This window comes from Phyllosticta capitalensis, assembly GCF_038381095.1.
Source record: "Phyllosticta capitalensis strain CBS 128856 chromosome Unknown BKA78scaffold_13, whole genome shotgun sequence".
Taxonomy (NCBI): Eukaryota; Fungi; Ascomycota; class Dothideomycetes; order Botryosphaeriales; family Phyllostictaceae; genus Phyllosticta; species Phyllosticta capitalensis.
In genome coordinates this window covers 136,698-153,346 of record NW_027117451.1, presented here as the reverse complement: position 1 = coordinate 153,346, position 16,649 = coordinate 136,698, and the positions used below count along the sequence as shown (strand labels likewise).

The window sequence follows — 16,649 nt, the reverse complement described above, 5'->3', positions numbered from 1 at the left end:
AAACAATACCGTGTTTTCCATCTTGGTGCCGCCTCCTATCCTCCATCAGTACCAATCTCATCAAGCCGGATCCTTACACTTCCACACCAAAATGTCGGCGCAAACAACATGGCCTACTGCCCTCACCACCAAGGTCGAGAACCCTCGTCTGAGATTACTCAATGGCCTCCAAGCCGGGTCGTACCCGCTCTTGACATTCCTGGCAATCCCCTCCGTCCGTCAGGCCCAAGTCGTCGCGCTGAGTGGCTTTGACGGCATCATCATCGACTGCGAGCATGGCCACATTGGCGACGAAGCCATGCACAACTCCGTCGCCGCCATCTCGGCGCTGGGCGTCTCGCCCATCATCCGCATTCGCGGGCCCGCACACGACATCATCAAGCGGGCGCTCGACACTGGCGCCCACGGCATCATGGTCCCGCAAATCAACACTGCAGACGAAGCCGCGCAGATCGTGGCGTCGTCCAAGTTCCCTCCCCAGGGCGTCCGCGGCCAGGGCTCCGCGTTCCCGGCCATCGGCCACGGCCTGACCACGCCGCAGTACATGAAGACGGCCAACGAGACGCTCATCACCATGATCCAGATTGAGACGCGGGCGGGCGTCGACAACGTCGATGCCATTGCCGCCGTCGAGGGCGTCGACATGCTCTTCATTGGCCCCAACGACCTGGCGCAGTCTCTCCTCGGCTACACGCCCGCGCGGGGCGACGAGCCCGAGTTCGTGTCTGCCCTGGACAAGATTGTCGCCGCCGGACGGAAGCATGGCAAGTGGGTCGGCCGCATGGTCAACAACGGTACGGTGGCGAAGGAGGCCAAGGCCAAGTTCGACATGGTGGCAATAACGGGCGATACCAAGGCGATACAGAACTGGTACATGGCCGAGATTGATGTTGCCAAGTCATAGCAGGGGCACGATGGATGTAATTGAATCATAGACAAATAGAATCTTTTCACTGTAATCATTGTGAATGTTAGTTGTTCTGTTCGTGTATTCTTTGCAGTTGTTGAAACGCGGCAGGCGCTGTTGAAGTGGGTTGGATGCTCCCTGTGACGGCACTAAGAAGACTTGCATACTTTGAAGTCCGCTGCACCGGACGGACTCTATACTCCCCAGCGTTGCATTATTCTGACTTGTAAGTTCTCTATCTACACAGTCGCTGCTACATGTGTTGCACGACTTGCTCTCGTAAGCCCCAGATCGTCGGGGAAAGGGCAAATGCCAGTATTTCCAGATTTTTCAAGAAAGCTTCTGTCACACACAGCATTACCATCCGATGATACCGCAAGTAGTACTAGGCTGACGCTGAACCAGTCATTGGAGCTCTGTCAAACGCCGACGAGGGTGAATCTCCCCCGTCGCCGATTTCAGGGGCACATCCTCGCCTCGTCGCTTATCACTGTCAAGCAATGACGAATCAGTCGGGTGCGCCACTCGTCTGTATTCGATTCTCTTACGCAAAAGGTACACTCTGGCAGAACTCCGAAGGCTGGGCTATGACATTGCGTAGTGTTGTGCATCACTGTCTGATAGGGGAAGCCGCCGAAAGTCCGGCTTCTATCGAAGTGTTTGTCACGAAGAAGATTGATTGATGTGTTAGAGAATTGTTGCGGTCAATATCTGATAGCTATCGAACACTCATGGATCACTGTTCGATTCTCGGTGGGCATTGCGGTGGATCGGTGCTGCTTTCAGGGGCAAACGCCGACGTCGCTTGCCCAGCTTAAGTGATAAAGGACGCTGGCTTGATCATGAATCCTTTACGTAGCTATTGAATTCATGAGAGTATTCTCGGCTCAGATGCCCTGCCACTGGGAGCATTCAAAGACAGGTCGACTTTAAGACAGGAAACAGTAGTTTGGGACACATTTGGAGCACGCATGGGTCGTACAAACTTCAAATTGCCAGGAAATGACTCACTGACGAATTTGTACTGTCTTGTAGTCTACTGTGTCTGGTGCGGTCACGAAAGAGACTTGCTTCATCGCAAAGCCTCGCGGTAAAAATGGACGATGCAAGACTTTTGCGAAATCAGATGCGGGCATCTGTGTTGCACTTTCCAATTTTGTCACAGAAGTTCTTGCCGTTGAGTTGGATGTTCTCTTCCCATGGCTGGATCGATTATTTTGGGCCACAGTGGGTGAGGAAAGAAATTCAACCCTGGCCCAGCTTCAAGTCGTCGCACCTTCACAGACGCGAGCACTTGAACACTCACTGTGACTACCCATTAAGAGAAAATTCTCTCTATGTTGAACACATCAAGTACTTAAGAACTCCACGTCCCTACGTATTTTAACTTGGCAACAGAGATTCCTGGATTAGCAATTTCTTTCGTCACCCACTGTGTTCCCAATGACGCGATTACGTCTGGAGCGTCTTGCCTGTTCAAGACATGACTGCAGGCGCAAGTGCAGCCGCAAGCACTGGAGTAAAAAGCGAGTCTATTGACCACGCGCCCTTTTCCTCTCTTGGAAGGCAGTAACATTTCAAGAACCTGATCGTCGTCGTCACACGTGTCATAAATGATGCATCGTAATTCGTCATTTCTTTTGTTCATTATCAGATGGCCGTGTCCCATCTTCTTCACCACCGCACCTCTAAGCCTGCGCAATGCACTCAATCTCAATGACGGTACCGTTTCCGGGAGGAACGGCCTGGAGGCATGACCGCGACGGCATGGGAATGTCCTTCAAGAAGTCGATGTAAGCCTCGTTCATCCCGGCGAAATCCTTCATGTCCGCCAGGTACACGTTGTACTTGACGACCTGCTCGAGCGATGACCCTGCGAGCTCGAGGACCTCCTTGAGATTTTGCAGCGCGGTGCGCTGAGCGGTGGCGTTAGCGAAGTGTGTCAGCAGGGGCCAGATTGGTGGAAGCTCACCGTTGCTTGCTTGATCTCTCCTGTGGCTGTTTGGCCGGCGCAGAAAACGAGGCCGGGAACCTTGACCGCGGGGCCTGCATCAATCTTGTCAATAAATGTTCCCGAAACGTCGAACGGAAGACTTTTGGCACCAAATACTTACAGTTGTGCGGCTTGGTAGGGAACTTCTCGCTCGAAATGAGTTGGCGGGACATTTTCGCTTTGTTGTTTGATGTATCGCGAGGCTAAATCGAGAGGTGGTGTAAAAAGGATTCGGATAAAGGAGCAATTCGAGTTGAGACTTGCTTGATGGTGGTTGGTTGATTTGGTATCGAAGCCGAAGTCGTGTTTCCGTCTATTTTTTATACAAGCCACACCCGAGACCCTGTCGACACCTTCGTCCGCCCTTCCTCCCCACACTTTGTTTGGTCGGAGGAGCAGCCGGAGGAGCTCTATCTGCACGGAAGCCTCTCGCCTGCGACTTGGAGAGCGCATCCTTGCAAGCATCCCTGTCAGGGTCTGGGAGGAGCTCCTCCCACCGACGATCACAGCAAGGCTGATCTGTTCGCGCTTCCTGATTGGCTTGCGATTGAACTTCAGTCGATCCCCCGCGAGATGCTCCTCTACCCAAATGCCTGTGCATTTGGGATCTGCGAGTCTCGCGTATCTGCAGTTACGCCCTTCTGGCCGATTCTCTCCGCAATCTTCGGCGACTACGCTATTGGAGGAAGATACGATCGATATGGGGAGTTATAGACTTCATCCTGCCTGAATCTGAGCGGAGGCGACTGTTGAGCCGGGGGTGTACAAGCCTTGAGCCCCGCTGAAATGGTCTGGGGATGCCGCTCGCCAAACATAATCCCATAAGCTGCAATCGTTGACCAGTTCAGATTATTAGACAGTGCCTAGCGATAAGAAAAAGATCTACGCGTTCCATATTTCGCTTACCCGGGAGCAGAGGGAGGCCAGAAGAGTGTCCAAGGAGGAGCACGGTGGAGAGTGTTTCTGAAGAAACGAAACTGACATGGAGGAGCACGAGGCAACGGCTCCCGGCTCTTGGGGCAAAGACCGTAGCATCAGGAGATCCTTCGGGCCTGGCCAAGATTGTATCAGTCGATGCGGTAGTCTTCGGATCAGCGTTTGCCAAAAAGATATTGAACTGAGAGGCCAAAGACTTTGTATAATAAGACGCAAACACCAACTGTTCAACAGCAGAAATCAAACAACAAAGACATCTTTACAAACAGTGGACTCAGGATACCTATCAACAAACCAGTCATGGCACCCGCTGCTCCTTTCACCCCTCCCGCCGCCGACCTCCCTGGCAAGCCTTTCGTCCCTACCTGGATCCCGCCCCCCGTCACGCAAGAAAAAGAGAACTTTGCAGAGTTGAGCTCGATCGACCTGTCTCTGCTTGACTCGGAGGACCCAGCTGTCGTTGATGCTTTGGTGCAAAAAGTCAAGAGCGCTATCCGCGATGATGGCTTCTTGTTTCTTGAGAACTATGGTGTCTCATTAGAGCAGGTAAGCTTGAAAATGCGTGGCGTCAGACAATGCAGCCCCTGACACTACACCAGCTCCACCGCCAGTTTTCTCTGGCACAGTATCTGTACAACAACATCAGCGAAGAAGACAAAGAGCGCCTTCTTTTTGACCCTGACACTGGTCGGTGGTCTGGCTACAAGCATCCATACGGTTTCAAGGTAAGGAAATTTCGCTGTCCAAGCCGGTCCCCATTGATGCTAATGAGTTCCCACCAGCGCTTCCGCAGTGCCCCTGATGGAATCGAGCAATTCAACTGGTACCCTCGCGAATGGGAGAACATCGACCGCATCCCTTCGTGTCTCCATCCCTTCATGGACGAAATCGAAGCCTTTTGCAACTACCTCACAAAGTCCGTCAACCGCCGCATACTTAAGCTCTTCTCCCGCGTCCTGGAGCTTCCTGATGACTATCTCTGGGACAACGTGCAATCGCACGGCAGTCCGACCGGTGAGGGCTACTTCCGCCACGCCCTCTTCCGCCCCGTCGGCCAGCAGACTCGCGAGGCTTCCAAGGGCCTTCGCATGCACGGTCACACCGACTTTGGCTTGACCACCCTCCTCTTTTCGGTCCCCATCTCGTGTCTCCAGATCTGGGGTCGCGACGAGAAGTGGTACTACGTGCCGTACAAGCCAGGTGCGCTCGTCATCAACATTGGCGACACGCTTGAGATTGTGTCGGGTGGCCACTTCAAGGCGACGCGCCACCGCGTCTTCACGCCTCCGGCGGATCAGCTCAACCAAGAGCGTCTGTCGCTCGTGCTGTTCAACAGTTCCGTCGGCGATTTGCGCATGACGCCAGCAACTGGTGAGTCTCCTCGCGCTTTGCGAAACTGCTCAACATGCTAACTTTCCCAGCTTCGCCACTCATCCAAAGGGAAGGTTGTGTCGAGGACCAAGGTGTCTACGCCGGCTTCATGAAGTTGACCTCGAACGGCAAGCTCGTGCCCACGAACCGTGAGTGGCGAGAAATTCAGATCGCGACGGCGACGGACCCGACAGACACGGAGCGCAACCGCATTGGCGCTGATCAGGTTCTGATTGATGGCAAGCTGATGAACCAGCGCGATTACATGGGCGTCAAGGTTGTTTTGCCGGTCTAAGGGAGATACCAGGCGGAGTTTACGGGCGAGGGTTTTGGGCAACGTGAACGTTTGCTTTTTTGTTACTTCGTTTATGATTAGTTTGATCTTGCAGAATATATTGCAACACTGTATCATTTCACGCGTCCGAAAATGTGCGAATGGAGTCAGGGGCCCAACGCCCCCTGACAGATACCCCTGACAAGATATTGAACAAAATTCTGTCGTTTCCTCGTAATGTGAAATCTCCAGAGCACCCTCATTGACGGTGGCAAAATTTTTGGATGCGTGAATGCAATGCGCACTGTCCTGACGCCCGACAAAGCTGCCGTATAGTGGTGGTCTTTGCGCGGTCTCTGGCGATACCTGGACCTTCAGCGGAAATCCAACGACAAAATCGCGAGGCCACAAAATCCGACAGCGATCCCTGTAGGTCACAAAAGTATTCATTCTTTCATCAAGGAGGAGCCGCAGCTCTGTGTGCCATGACTTCTGCGTGCAGGCGCGCAGTCGTCGGACTTTATCCGTACCCCAGGATCTTCCAACTGTGGGGTAAGATATCTGTGGGGACGTGTTATCGGGTCTTCCAGCCAATGCCGTTTGTCCTTGGGCGCCTCGGCTAAGATAACAATGTACCGTATCTATTCTTCGGTGATGTCGGGAGTGTTCGGCCTTACTTCCCACCAATCAACCCATGAGGATTTGCCAGCCCATCTTCAACCTATTGGTCAAACCCCCGCCGAACAAGACAAGAGCAGATACGGTAAGGACGTAGGCATTACGGGGGAGAGACGCGGGCTAGCCTGTCCGACTCCACCGCGACAACGACGACGACCACCTGTTCCTTCTGCTCCTGCTCCTCCCTGGAAAGTGGTACCCTGCTGCCTTACTTCCCAAACCGAACACAACATAATCACACTTCATACGGATGGCCACTGCTTCGACAATGTCTGTCGCCGTGGCTGGAGCGGAGGAGCAGCCATACCAACCTTTCCAGTGCCTTATCTGCCAGTCCCGCTTCACGCGTCACGAGAACCTTAAGCGCCATGCTGCAGTTCATACACGTCCACGGGATAAATCCGCGTATACGTGTGACTTGTGTCCGACCACCTTCTCTCGGCGCGATCTGCAGCATCGTCATATGAAGAGAAAACATCCGGAGCATGAAGAGGCGGCTGCTGCAAAAAGATTCCGTCCGGACCCAGTGACGGCCACAAAACGGTCCGGAAGGAGATCCCGAAACGTCGAAGTATTCTCTGCTCCTTCTGCAGACGGACAGAGTGGGTTCCTTCCTCAGCAATGGGGCAATGAGCCGCATGTGGAAGTTGAGAGTGGAGCCTGGCCCTTGGACTTGCCAGATGAGCCGGCCGACTACAGCCCTTCGCATCATCACTCGCCGGCAAGCTCAGACTCGTGCTCAAACGCCGCCAGCGCGCCTGCAAATATCGACAGACATGGTTCAATCGTCGACTTTGACAGGACGCAGCAGCCTTCTGCACTTGAGCCAATTCCCCCCATGCAAAGCTCGACCAATTTGGATTTGAGTGCTTCGCTGGGCACCCCCATCTTCGACTTTGGTTTCCTCAACTCCCAATTTCCTTCGGCTCCGGCCTTCGACCGCCTTCATCCCAGCCCTGGCTCATCACCGCAAGACTTGTCCTTGCTCGAGGACCATTGGCATCCTTCAAGCTCGCAGATCACGCGAGGATTAGATCTTTACTTTTCCCACGCCTCGCATTTTGTCCCTTTTCTTCACCAACCGACATTCGATGTAGCTGGTGCAACTCGAGGCTTGGTTCTCAGCATTCTTTGTCTTGCTTACCAACACGGCGAGGACCCTGACTGCGATGACGAGGCAGGCTCAGGAGATGACTTGTCTCGGCGATGCTTCCAACATGCGCGCGCTCTGCTCTCATCAGAGGAAGAAGGAGACGACGATCTGACACGCAATGTCGAGACAGTCCAAGCGTACCTGCTGCTGGAAATCTGCGCCGTAGTATATATGTGCGGCAAAGAGTCCGCATACGGCCTCAAGATGCACTCCAAAATGATCACCCTCGCACGCTCTTGCGGCTTGACACAACCAGCGCCCTCAGGAGCCGCAGCATCCAAAGACCTGGAGTCTTTGTGGAGCGACTTTATCCGAACCGAATCACACAAGCGGACAATCTTCGCCGCCCATCAAATCGACGCGCTCTGGTACCAACTCTTGTCCATCCCGCGCTCACTCTCGCATCTGGAAATCAAGCACGAGTTGCCGTGCCCCGTCGGCTGCTGGACAGCTGCATCTGCCTCGGAGTGGGCGCTGCGGCAACTGACGACGCGAAGCTCATCGGACTCGGTGCAATATGCAGACGCCGTCAGACGCTTCCTCTCGCCCAGCTCCGACCTAGAGTCACTCCCGTCATTCGACCCGTACGGCGCCATCAACATTGCGCAATTCCTCCTCTCCAGCGCGCGCGAGGTGTCCGGCTGGTCCGCCATCACCGGGCGGCTCAGCCTGGACCGGCTGGAGCCCCTGAAGGCATCGCTCGTCGCACTGGGCCCGTCGATCCGGTCGCAGGCAGGGAGCGACACGGATTCGTCGTCGACGGCGCTGCACACGTTCGAGATTGCCATGATTGAGCTGCAGATATGGTCGCCGTCGCACACGTGCGGCAGGATCGAAGGCAGCGTCGACGCGGTGCTGAGGGAATCCACCATCCTGGCGTCTGCTGGCGATATCTCCTTTGGAGCCGAGACGGCGCAGGCGGTGCAGCCGCACATCACATGGTTTCTGCGCTATCTGGACGAGACGAGAGCGCCAGACTCGGAGCCACCGTGGATTAGTCTTTATGCGTACAAGGCGTTTTTGATCGCGTGGCAGCTGGTGAGGAAGGGCATACCGGGGGCGATGGAGGTCGTTAGGGTGCAGGATGGCGACGTCGATGGGGCTTTGGCGTGGGCGAGAGATGTATTTGGGAGAAGGGGGCGGAGGAAGGTTGGGAGGCTGATTGGCGAGTGTTTGGAGACTCTGAGTAGATGAATGTGTTACGCTGCATCGGCCTCATAGAGGGGCAATCACTTCACAACGCAATTGGACGCTTTGCTACTGCATATGCTCAATTGACTGTATGTTTCCTGCGTCCATTCTCTCCCGCTCCAGAAAGCGCGAGCAACTTTTCAAGGCTTGCCGCTCTGCTCCTCCGACTCATGCGACAGCTTGTACGGCAAAGAGTTTCCCAGATCCTGTCTTCTTTTCCAGATTCGAGACTTTCCTGCCACCCGTGAGCTCAGATGGGGTACGAGGCCTGGTAGCAAAAGTCGTGGCACATCCGACGTGGCTACGACTACTCCCTGTAACTCAACGTCAAGGTCTTTGTGAAGTCCAAGATCAAGTGCGCAAGGCGCTTGCATGGTCCTTGTATGCGTGTCTTTGAACAGAGAAACTTTCCACCACTCTACGGCGTAGTACGTCAGTGCATTGTCCGAAGAAGAATGAACCTCTTGATGTGCAAGTCCCGCTCGGGCAGCAGGCGTGGGTTTCTTTTGATTTTGATTTTCTTTGATTTACGAGCCGTGCGTTTCTCCTCCCTCTCTGAAGTTGTGTGATGCGCTGGTTACATCGAGTGAGGAAGCCCATCCGCATGTCGACTCCGTCGTGTGCGAATTGTCCGTGTGTTGATCCGCGTGTGGCCAGATTGGTCATGTTGAGTGCGCTTTGCAAGGCGCCATGTGATGTTACCAGAAGAGCGGCCCTTGCAAAAAAAGCGGAAGAGGATCTGCGCCACTTCCAGAGCGCGATAGTCGGTTCAGAAGACGAGGCCTCGAAGATTTGAGCGGCAAGCTCACGGGCTATTGCTGGACCCCGTCTTCTGCATGAGGTTCTGAAGCCGGGATTGTGCAATGTCTTTGTGCTTCTTAATCCTTCTTTTGCTCCAGCATGAACATGTCTTGGATGGTGGACAGAGGCCGACGTTTTCGACTGACCTGGATGCTTTCATGGCGACAGACGACCTTCCCAGGAAATGAGAACGTGGCAGCAAGAGCTTAATTGAGAGCCCTGGAACTGGCAGCCATCTTCGAAGAAAGCGCTGAATCGATCAGGCTGGACGCCTCAGCGATTTTGAATCCATAATGGGGTTGCAGTCGGATCCTGGCAGTGAGGTATTGCCGGTAGCAGTCGACGCAGAACCTGTGGCCACACTTCATCGCGAAAGTCTCCATGTCCGGATCATCATCAATGTGGCGAGACAGCCAGATTGATCATAGTATCAGGCCGCGGCTGGTTCCTGCCCACAGGTTGGTCAAGGGAAGATACTGCATTCCCCTGAAGATGCAATGGCCGTCGATAGGCATTTGGCCAGCGCGGCAGCATGGCCTCCAGCAAATTCTCATCTTGACAACCGGCCGGGGGAGGGGGGGATTCCGGTCGGCACGGGACGCATGACCATCTCCTGCTGGCGCTGGCGCTTGATGACTCCCCGTCCTCGCTTGGACTTGGACTTGGTCGTAGCAGGAGTACGAGACGGCGGGAGCAACTCGGTCGACGGCGGGGGATCAAGGAGCGCTTCAAGTCTCTCAGCAGCTGTGTGGTCCTTGCCAAGTCGCTTTTGAATTGTCAACAAGGAGTTCTTGTTGTCCGTTGGAGTCGAGGTGTTGATGGTGAAGAAATTGACTGGGTACCAACAAGCATCATCATGTTGTAGAAGTTGCCTTGGATAGAAGGCTCGATGACTCCTGGGGCATCCTCCAGCTCGTGGAGAGAGATTTCGGTAACAACGGTCGACTCCATCGAGACGTCCATGCAGATACTCGTCCGCTTATCCTGTAATGGAAAGGTGACGCTCCACCATGTGCGTGGTTCGCTGGCCCATCGCATTTTTTGTGTTTTTGTGTTGTTTTCTTTTTTGTTTTTGTTTCTATGGTGTTTGATGCCAAAGCTTTTCTGGTTTTTTGGTGGTTTTGTTGTAGCTTTGAATAGACTGCAAAGGACCTTCGGGCAAAGGTGGAAGTCGAGGTCTGATAGTGCTCGAAGACACCGACCACTGCATCGAGGATTAGCAGGATGATCAGGAACAGATGGTTCGGCTGAGACTTACTTTGGTAGGGGTAAGAAATACATGCCGGCTTCAGACAGCTTTCGAGTCAGATGTGCGGTTGCAAAGGCATCGCCAAAAGCGCACAAGCTTACTCGGGAGGTCAAGTGCGCATTTTACAGAGCGCTGAACTGTGTTCGAAGGAGGTCGACGACCGTGTTGGGCATTTAGGGTGCGCATTTGCCAGAGCGCAGAACTGAGGTTGAAAAGGGAGCTCAAAGGTCGTCTTCGGGAGTCAACCGGAGGATGCTTCTCGGTCCAAACCAGCCAAAGGGGCGGCGATGAGTTCCAAAATCTTTGTCCAGCCAAATACCGAACTCCGGCCAGAAGTTTTTGAATGCAAGATGTTAAAGAGACGTAACAGGCGTATCGTAGCGTCATCGAGATGAGTAAAGTGTGCGCAAAGAAGTCAAGCCAGTCCAAGCGGCAGTGACGTAACTCGTGAAGTCGTGAATCGTGGCGGCCGTCGCAAACATAGCCGCCTTGTGGGTTCCGTAGCGTCATAATCGTGAGAGGAGTCCGTGCCGTCGTAATCGTGAGCAGAGCTCGTGAAGTCGTAATGGAACAGTAACAGAAACAGACGCACGTAGAAGAAGTAGTCGCCGCAGTGGGGTTGGCGCCAGAGAGATGTGCGCGATATTCGGGTGTTGGCGTCACCCACGTGGACTGTGAAGCGCGAGGAAGCGACGCGAGCTTGTCCAAGGAGGTTTTCGAAGCATACAGAGAAAGCTGAAGGGCGTGTAGGACCAGCAGTCGGAGGCGTCGAGGTCTTGTGGCCTCCTGGTTGTTGAAGCTTGGGGAGGAGCTCGGGCTTGAAAAGTGCAGGAGGTGCTGGGCCCGCGTGACATTGGGAATTAGAGCGCCCAAATACCGATGATGTGATATGGCAGGGCGAAGGCGCAAGCTGAGTCTGACGGAGCCCTTCGTAAGAGTCGAAGACGTCGGATGGTGGCCGCGGAGGGATAGACTGTGAAGAAGGAACGAGGACCGGCGCTCGGGGTCCTGGCTGGGTTCGACTGTCCGCTTGCCTGCTTCCTGATGCTCTGAGCTCGAGAGATTAGTATCGCTGGTTGCCGTGATGGTCAAGTGCTGTAGGTGATGAGGTTCAAGCTTACCGTAGGCCTGGATGCCTTGCCCGGCTGCCACGGTGCCGTTGCTGATGCCTCGTGGGTGTGGCCCCTTCGCGCACGCTCGCGTAGACCTTGCGATCGTGCTCTGCCCAGCTACCACATTCGGTTGATTGGCAAGGCGATGCGGGGCGAGTAGCAAAGTCCTGCCGGGGCCGAAGCGCGCGCGAGCTTGATGTTGGCTGGAAGCCGCGGGGCCCTTGGAGCAAAGGGATTAGTATCGCGGGGCATGGTGATGAGAGGAGGGAGACGATGATGATGAGGCTTACCATTGTTGTGTATCGTGATCGTGTTTGCCCGCTTCCACGATGCGCTGCTGATGCCGTCGAGCGGCATGGCCCATTTGACGAGTTCGCCGTGGCGTGGCGATCGGGCTCTCCCCAGCAAGCGCATCGTGGAAGCAAGGCAGGCTCCCGCCACTGTGCGTCCGTAAGCCGTAGTGATGTTTTGTTGAAGAACAAGAGAAGGGTCCAACTTGCCGTCAGTCGACAAGCCCGTTCATCCCCAAGCCGTCACCGTCGACCCCTCCACCTGATGTCCACGCAGATATTCGGCTCCAGGAGAAGGACTCATGATGGCAACTCGGCGGCTGCGGCCTCCTTCAAGTTGGAAGATTGGAGGAGGCGACGAGTCGCCCCTCTTATGAAGCCAACTTGAAGGAGTCGGCGTCCCACCCATAACTCTTGTTGAAGCGCTTCCCTATTGACCAAGCGGTTCTGATGTTGAGATATGAGCGGTGATCGTCGTGGATATTCGTCGGTTGTAGCAGCCCGTCGTCCACAGCCGGCTCAAATTTCCAAATAGAGCCATATCCCTTCTCCGCCTTATATCCCATGGCTTGCATCAAGTGGAGAAGGTTAGTCCACTTGATCTTCCCGGGGGAGCGGCCCTCGTGGGAGCGGAAGAGAATCTCCACCACTTCCATGGCACGCTCGTCCACGAAGAAGATGTGTTTTTGCCGTGGTGGCTCCGGCCTGGGGGGCGGGCGAGGTTGCCGACTAACCTGGTTGAGGGGATTGGCTCCCCTGGGGCCACTTCTCCTGTTCCTTGCCATTGTGAGAATTTTGGATGATGGTGCGATCGAATGTGGCGTTGTGTGATCTCAACAATGGTGTGTTGTTTATATTTCGTCGCGTCGCAAAAGGCGGAGGGCCATAGGGGCTGCTGGTCGGGAGACCAGACGCATCATGGGTCCGTTCACAAAAACTGCGAGCGCCGTGAATCTACCATATACTTTTAGGTGGCAAGATGAACATTTTTTCAGAGTCTTGTGAAGGTGACTGGAAGAAAGGCCAGCAACACTAAAACCCCGGTATAATGTACTCAGAAGAGAACAGCAGCCCTGGAAAGCCAAGGATGGGAAGTTGACCCGATTTTGAAGTCGAGAAGAAGAGTCCGCATTGTCTTGTTGTTAATTAGGGCTTCCGAAGCGGGCCTTCGAAGCGGGCCTCCGAAGCGGGCTTCCGAAGCAGCTTATCTCATTCACTACTCGACTGCGTCGCCTGCGCGGAAGATGGGCAGAAATACGCTTGACCGGCACAGCAGGCACTTGAGTCCCTTTGCTCGTGGATGGAGCGCAGTCTCGGGCACGTCGCAGGCCTCATGGGTGTGTTGGTTGACCCTCCTGGAGCTCCGATGAAGTAAACACTACCCCTTGAAGTTAACACTTCGCAGTCACCTCGACTCCGGATTTTCGACAAACCACCCCACAGCGTCGTACTGCATGTTGGAGCCAAGCGAAAAGAAAGGACAATGTATGGGCAGGCGCTCGACACCATGAGAAGCACCTTTACGGTAGGGCAAGCGCTCTTTGACATCGATTCGAAGAGAGGGCTCACTTGCGCAGGCCTCGCAAACAACACGAGCGTGCCAAAACATCGAAGCGCCATATCCAAGGACCACAAGAAGAGCCACAAGAAGGGGCAGGAGGAAGCACATGGGCCATAGGAGTGGCCACAGCAAGCCCCGAAATTACCGTCCGCAACGTTGAAGCAAGACTCAGGCGAAAATAGCACCATGGTAGCGTGCATCACGCTTTCTGGCAAGGTCCGGACGCGATGGCATCGACAGCTCATTCTCAAAAGCCATCATGACGCCCCCGAACGACGAGCCGTTGCCCATGCCCTGGTGGGTGGCATCATGGCACCCTCGAATCCCAGACTGGCCCAAGAGTGTCGTTAGGGGTACGAAAGACCAAACGACGACAAGAAGAACGCAACGACAACCCAACATCATTACTCCCTTGCTCTTTACGAAGTCGAGCTGGTACCCGAAGAAAGATACCCAGCACAAAGGACAGACTGAGAAACTTGAAAGAAACGTGGCAGGTCGAAGCCAAACACAAAGGAAAAGGACGAAAGAGCCAGGACAAAAAGATGGCAGACGAGTCCGACGGCACAAGGCGTCGATCACCAAGGGTACTACAATTAGGGGCCTTGGGAGGGTGTCTTAAGTGAAAGACAAGCATTGTGTCCGAGCTGGGCCTGGAAATTCATCCGTCTCTGGTGCTGGCAATTGGTTGCATTGCCAGCAGTACAGTATCCAAGACAAGCATATCATTCAAACTGGGACCGGACGAAGAGCCAGGAAAGAGAGCCCGGAAAGAGGAAGCTTATTTATCCGTCTCCAACGCCGGCAGTGTGCATCGCCAGCATCGTCCATAACGGCAATGGAAGGAGGGCCGGTGATCCAGCAAAAGCCTTTGCGCGAAGAGGCCTGTGAGAAGCGCAAGCGCATCGCTGAAGCTAGGCCAGGAAACGAAGCCAGGAAAATGCATTCATCTGCAATCCTGGTAATCGATGACATGGCCAGTATTTCGCAGTCCAATCGCAAAAGTTGGCGGACGACAGGCAATCCAGCCTCAAAACTCCTTCGAAACCTTCAAAAAAGAGATGCAAGATTAACCTTTGGCGGGGGGCGGCCGCCGTCCGTCTTGGCGTCCGTTCCTCCCACTTGGAGGACCCGGTTCGACGCGGACGAAAGCATCGCGGACAAGCTAACCGGACGAGCGGTAGAAGCGGGAACCTCGCAACGCAAGCTCCCCATTCCCACACTCGCTGCTGTGGCAGCACGGCGGTATAAACAACGTCGACTGGCAGTGGGGCGAAAAGAAGAGGTGAATCAACAACTCGAGAGCTTGATTCGACAACATCCAAAAATGGAGCTGGTGCAGAGCAGCATTTCGGTACCGACGATGATTCTTACGGCCACGGTGGCTGGCGTCACTTGGGTGGCATGGCAGGCCATGTACAACATTTACTTCCATCCGCTGGCTCGGTTTCCGGGGCCCAGAGCAGCGGCGGCCACGCGCTACTGGAAGGCGTGGGTCGAATGCTTCCAGGAAAAGTCGTTTTGCCACGAGCTCGAAAAGCTGCATGCGCGGTACGGCAAGGTCGTTCGCGTCGGGCCAAACGAGGCAAGTAGTTGTCCGCCAACTCCCATTGATCCAATTGTCGATGATGCTCCAGACTAATGCTCCAAGTCAGCTTCATTTCTCCGAGCCGGCGGCATACCACGACATTTACAATGCGCGCAATCGGTGGGACAAGGACCCGTTCCTGTACCGTTCCTTTACGCAGGACGAGTCGTCGTTCGGCTACCTCGACTACCGCTCGGCCAAGCAGCGCAGAGATGTGCTGGGCAAGTCATTCTCGCCGGCAGCGGTGCTGCAGTGCGAGGAGCTGCTGGTCGAAAAGGTCGAACAGCTCTGCAGCGCGTTTGAGAAGTGTGCCCGGAACCGCGAGGATGTCGACATGAATTTTGCCTACCGCTGCTTTACCATCGACGTGATCATGTACCTCTGCTTCGGCACGTCGCTCCACGCCCTCGAGGCGCCGGGCTTCCGCGCGCCCGTCCTGGTTGCCATCGACACGTCGGGTCCAATTGGTTCTCTTTTCAAGCATTTTCCGTGGTACAAAAAGCTGGTGCTTGCTGTGGCGCCGCTCATGACCAAGGTGTTTGAGAATCCGCGCATGGCTGGCATGGTTGAGCTGCACGACATGCTTCGAGGCCAGGTCCACGACGTGATCAAAGACCCGAAGCGTGGGCTCCAGCACTTGCCACACGGCATGACCATTTACCATCGGCTGATGGACCCGGCGGCGCATCCGGCCGGCGAGGGGCCTCCTGGGGAAAAGAGCCTGTGGGAAGAGGCGCAGACGTTGGTGTATGGCGGATCAGAGACGGTCGGATATGCGCTGATGGTTGGGACTTTTCATCTGGTCAAGGAGCCGAAGAAGCTGCAGAGGTTGGTGGAGGAGCTGGAGGCCGCGTGGTCTGCGTCTTCTGGGGATAGAGCGCCAGCCTTGAAAGAGTTGGAAAGACTGCCGTACTTGGATGCGGTCATCAAGGAAAGCTTGAGGCTCAGCTCTGGTGTTGTGGCCGGACTGCCGAGAGTCGTACCACGAGAAGGTGCCACGATTTCGGGGGAGAGTGTGCCAGGCGAGGCAAGTCAAGATAACCTGTTCGTGGTCCCGCTACTTATACGTAACTCGCAGGCAGTTGTTTCTACAGGAAGCATATTTGTGCATAGAAACGCAGACATCTTCCCCTCGCCTCACTCATTCAACCCTGAGCGCTGGCTCAACGAGCCTGGCTTGGAAAACTGGCTTGTGGCCTTTGCTCGCGGGCCGCGCATGTGTTTGGGACACAAGTGAGTGGACAGAATCGTCCGGAAGGCGGCGGAGCATGGAAATGATGCTGACCAGTCGCAGTCTCGCATGGGCAGAGCTGCGCCTGACATTTGCGTACGTTTTCCACCGATTTGGGCGCGACATGAAGCTTGCAGCATCAAGGTATGAAGGCCCAATCAATTCTCAGCAAGCACGTCACTGAAAAGCAGGCAGCACGACTGAGTTGAAGTTTCGCGACGCATTCATGCCGCGCTACCTGGGGGAGCACGTGAAGGTGGAGATCGCGCCCCCAAAGCCCTGATGTTGAGAGCTTCGCAGAAGACCTTGATGAT

The 16,649-nt window shown here is 54.9% G+C and overlaps 9 protein-coding genes across 9 annotated transcripts; 5 read left to right on the top strand and 4 right to left on the bottom strand.

Annotated features, from left to right (window-relative positions):
• Positions 1 to 91: 91 nt before the first annotated feature.
• BKA78DRAFT_259649 (Pyruvate/Phosphoenolpyruvate kinase-like domain-containing protein) lies at positions 92 to 904 on the top strand (the record flags this gene model as incomplete). The annotated part of the gene is made up of 1 exon (XM_066885390.1): positions 92 to 904. One exon carries the CDS (start codon positions 92 to 94, stop codon positions 902 to 904), a length of 813 nt encoding a protein of 270 aa, XP_066738431.1.
• Positions 905 to 2,595: 1,691 nt separating this feature from the next.
• BKA78DRAFT_357390 (Endoribonuclease L-PSP/chorismate mutase-like protein) lies at positions 2,596 to 3,073 on the bottom strand (the record flags this gene model as incomplete). The annotated part of the gene is made up of 3 exons (XM_066892209.1): positions 2,596 to 2,823; positions 2,880 to 2,953; positions 3,022 to 3,073. The coding sequence occupies 3 exons, from the start codon at positions 3,071 to 3,073 to the stop codon at positions 2,596 to 2,598; spliced, it is 354 nt and encodes a 117-aa protein (XP_066738430.1).
• A 1,063-nt stretch (positions 3,074 to 4,136) lies between these two features.
• BKA78DRAFT_259503 (putative gibberellin 3-beta hydroxylase) lies at positions 4,137 to 5,502 on the top strand (the record flags this gene model as incomplete). Its single annotated transcript, XM_066885378.1, has 4 exons — positions 4,137 to 4,382; positions 4,436 to 4,561; positions 4,619 to 5,207; positions 5,258 to 5,502. The coding sequence occupies 4 exons, from the start codon at positions 4,137 to 4,139 to the stop codon at positions 5,500 to 5,502; spliced, it is 1,206 nt and encodes a 401-aa protein (XP_066738429.1).
• A 907-nt stretch (positions 5,503 to 6,409) lies between these two features.
• On the top strand, positions 6,410 to 8,506 carry BKA78DRAFT_259395 (fungal-specific transcription factor domain-containing protein; the record flags this gene model as incomplete). Its single annotated transcript, XM_066885367.1, has 2 exons — positions 6,410 to 6,685; positions 6,794 to 8,506. The coding sequence occupies 2 exons, from the start codon at positions 6,410 to 6,412 to the stop codon at positions 8,504 to 8,506; spliced, it is 1,989 nt and encodes a 662-aa protein (XP_066738428.1).
• A 627-nt stretch (positions 8,507 to 9,133) lies between these two features.
• Positions 9,134 to 9,685, bottom strand: BKA78DRAFT_327557 (uncharacterized protein). The gene has a single exon (XM_066889526.1). The coding sequence runs from the start codon at positions 9,670 to 9,672 to the stop codon at positions 9,511 to 9,513; it is 162 nt and encodes a 53-aa protein (XP_066738427.1). The 5' UTR covers positions 9,673 to 9,685; the 3' UTR covers positions 9,134 to 9,510.
• Positions 9,686 to 9,959: 274 nt separating this feature from the next.
• BKA78DRAFT_327555 (uncharacterized protein) lies at positions 9,960 to 10,871 on the top strand. Its single transcript, XM_066889525.1, has 2 exons — positions 9,960 to 10,508; positions 10,563 to 10,871. Exons 1-2 carry the CDS (start codon positions 10,194 to 10,196, stop codon positions 10,728 to 10,730), a joined length of 483 nt encoding a protein of 160 aa, XP_066738426.1. The 5' UTR covers positions 9,960 to 10,193; the 3' UTR covers positions 10,731 to 10,871.
• A 1,293-nt stretch (positions 10,872 to 12,164) lies between these two features.
• On the bottom strand, positions 12,165 to 12,740 carry BKA78DRAFT_383800 (uncharacterized protein; the record flags this gene model as incomplete). The annotated part of the gene is made up of 1 exon (XM_066893075.1): positions 12,165 to 12,740. One exon carries the CDS (start codon positions 12,738 to 12,740, stop codon positions 12,327 to 12,329), a length of 414 nt encoding a protein of 137 aa, XP_066738425.1. The 3' UTR covers positions 12,165 to 12,326.
• Positions 12,741 to 12,928: 188 nt separating this feature from the next.
• BKA78DRAFT_58075 (uncharacterized protein) lies at positions 12,929 to 14,003 on the bottom strand. The gene has a single exon (XM_066893411.1). It carries the CDS (start codon positions 13,759 to 13,761, stop codon positions 13,165 to 13,167), a length of 597 nt encoding a protein of 198 aa, XP_066738424.1. The 5' UTR covers positions 13,762 to 14,003; the 3' UTR covers positions 12,929 to 13,164.
• Positions 14,004 to 14,646: 643 nt separating this feature from the next.
• On the top strand, positions 14,647 to 16,618 carry BKA78DRAFT_290005 (cytochrome P450 monooxygenase-like protein; the record flags this gene model as incomplete). The annotated part of the gene is made up of 5 exons (XM_066885778.1): positions 14,647 to 15,086; positions 15,154 to 16,135; positions 16,187 to 16,337; positions 16,399 to 16,479; positions 16,531 to 16,618. The coding sequence occupies exons 1-5, from the start codon at positions 14,844 to 14,846 to the stop codon at positions 16,616 to 16,618; spliced, it is 1,545 nt and encodes a 514-aa protein (XP_066738423.1). The 5' UTR covers positions 14,647 to 14,843.
• Between the last annotated feature and the right edge of the window lie 31 nt (positions 16,619 to 16,649).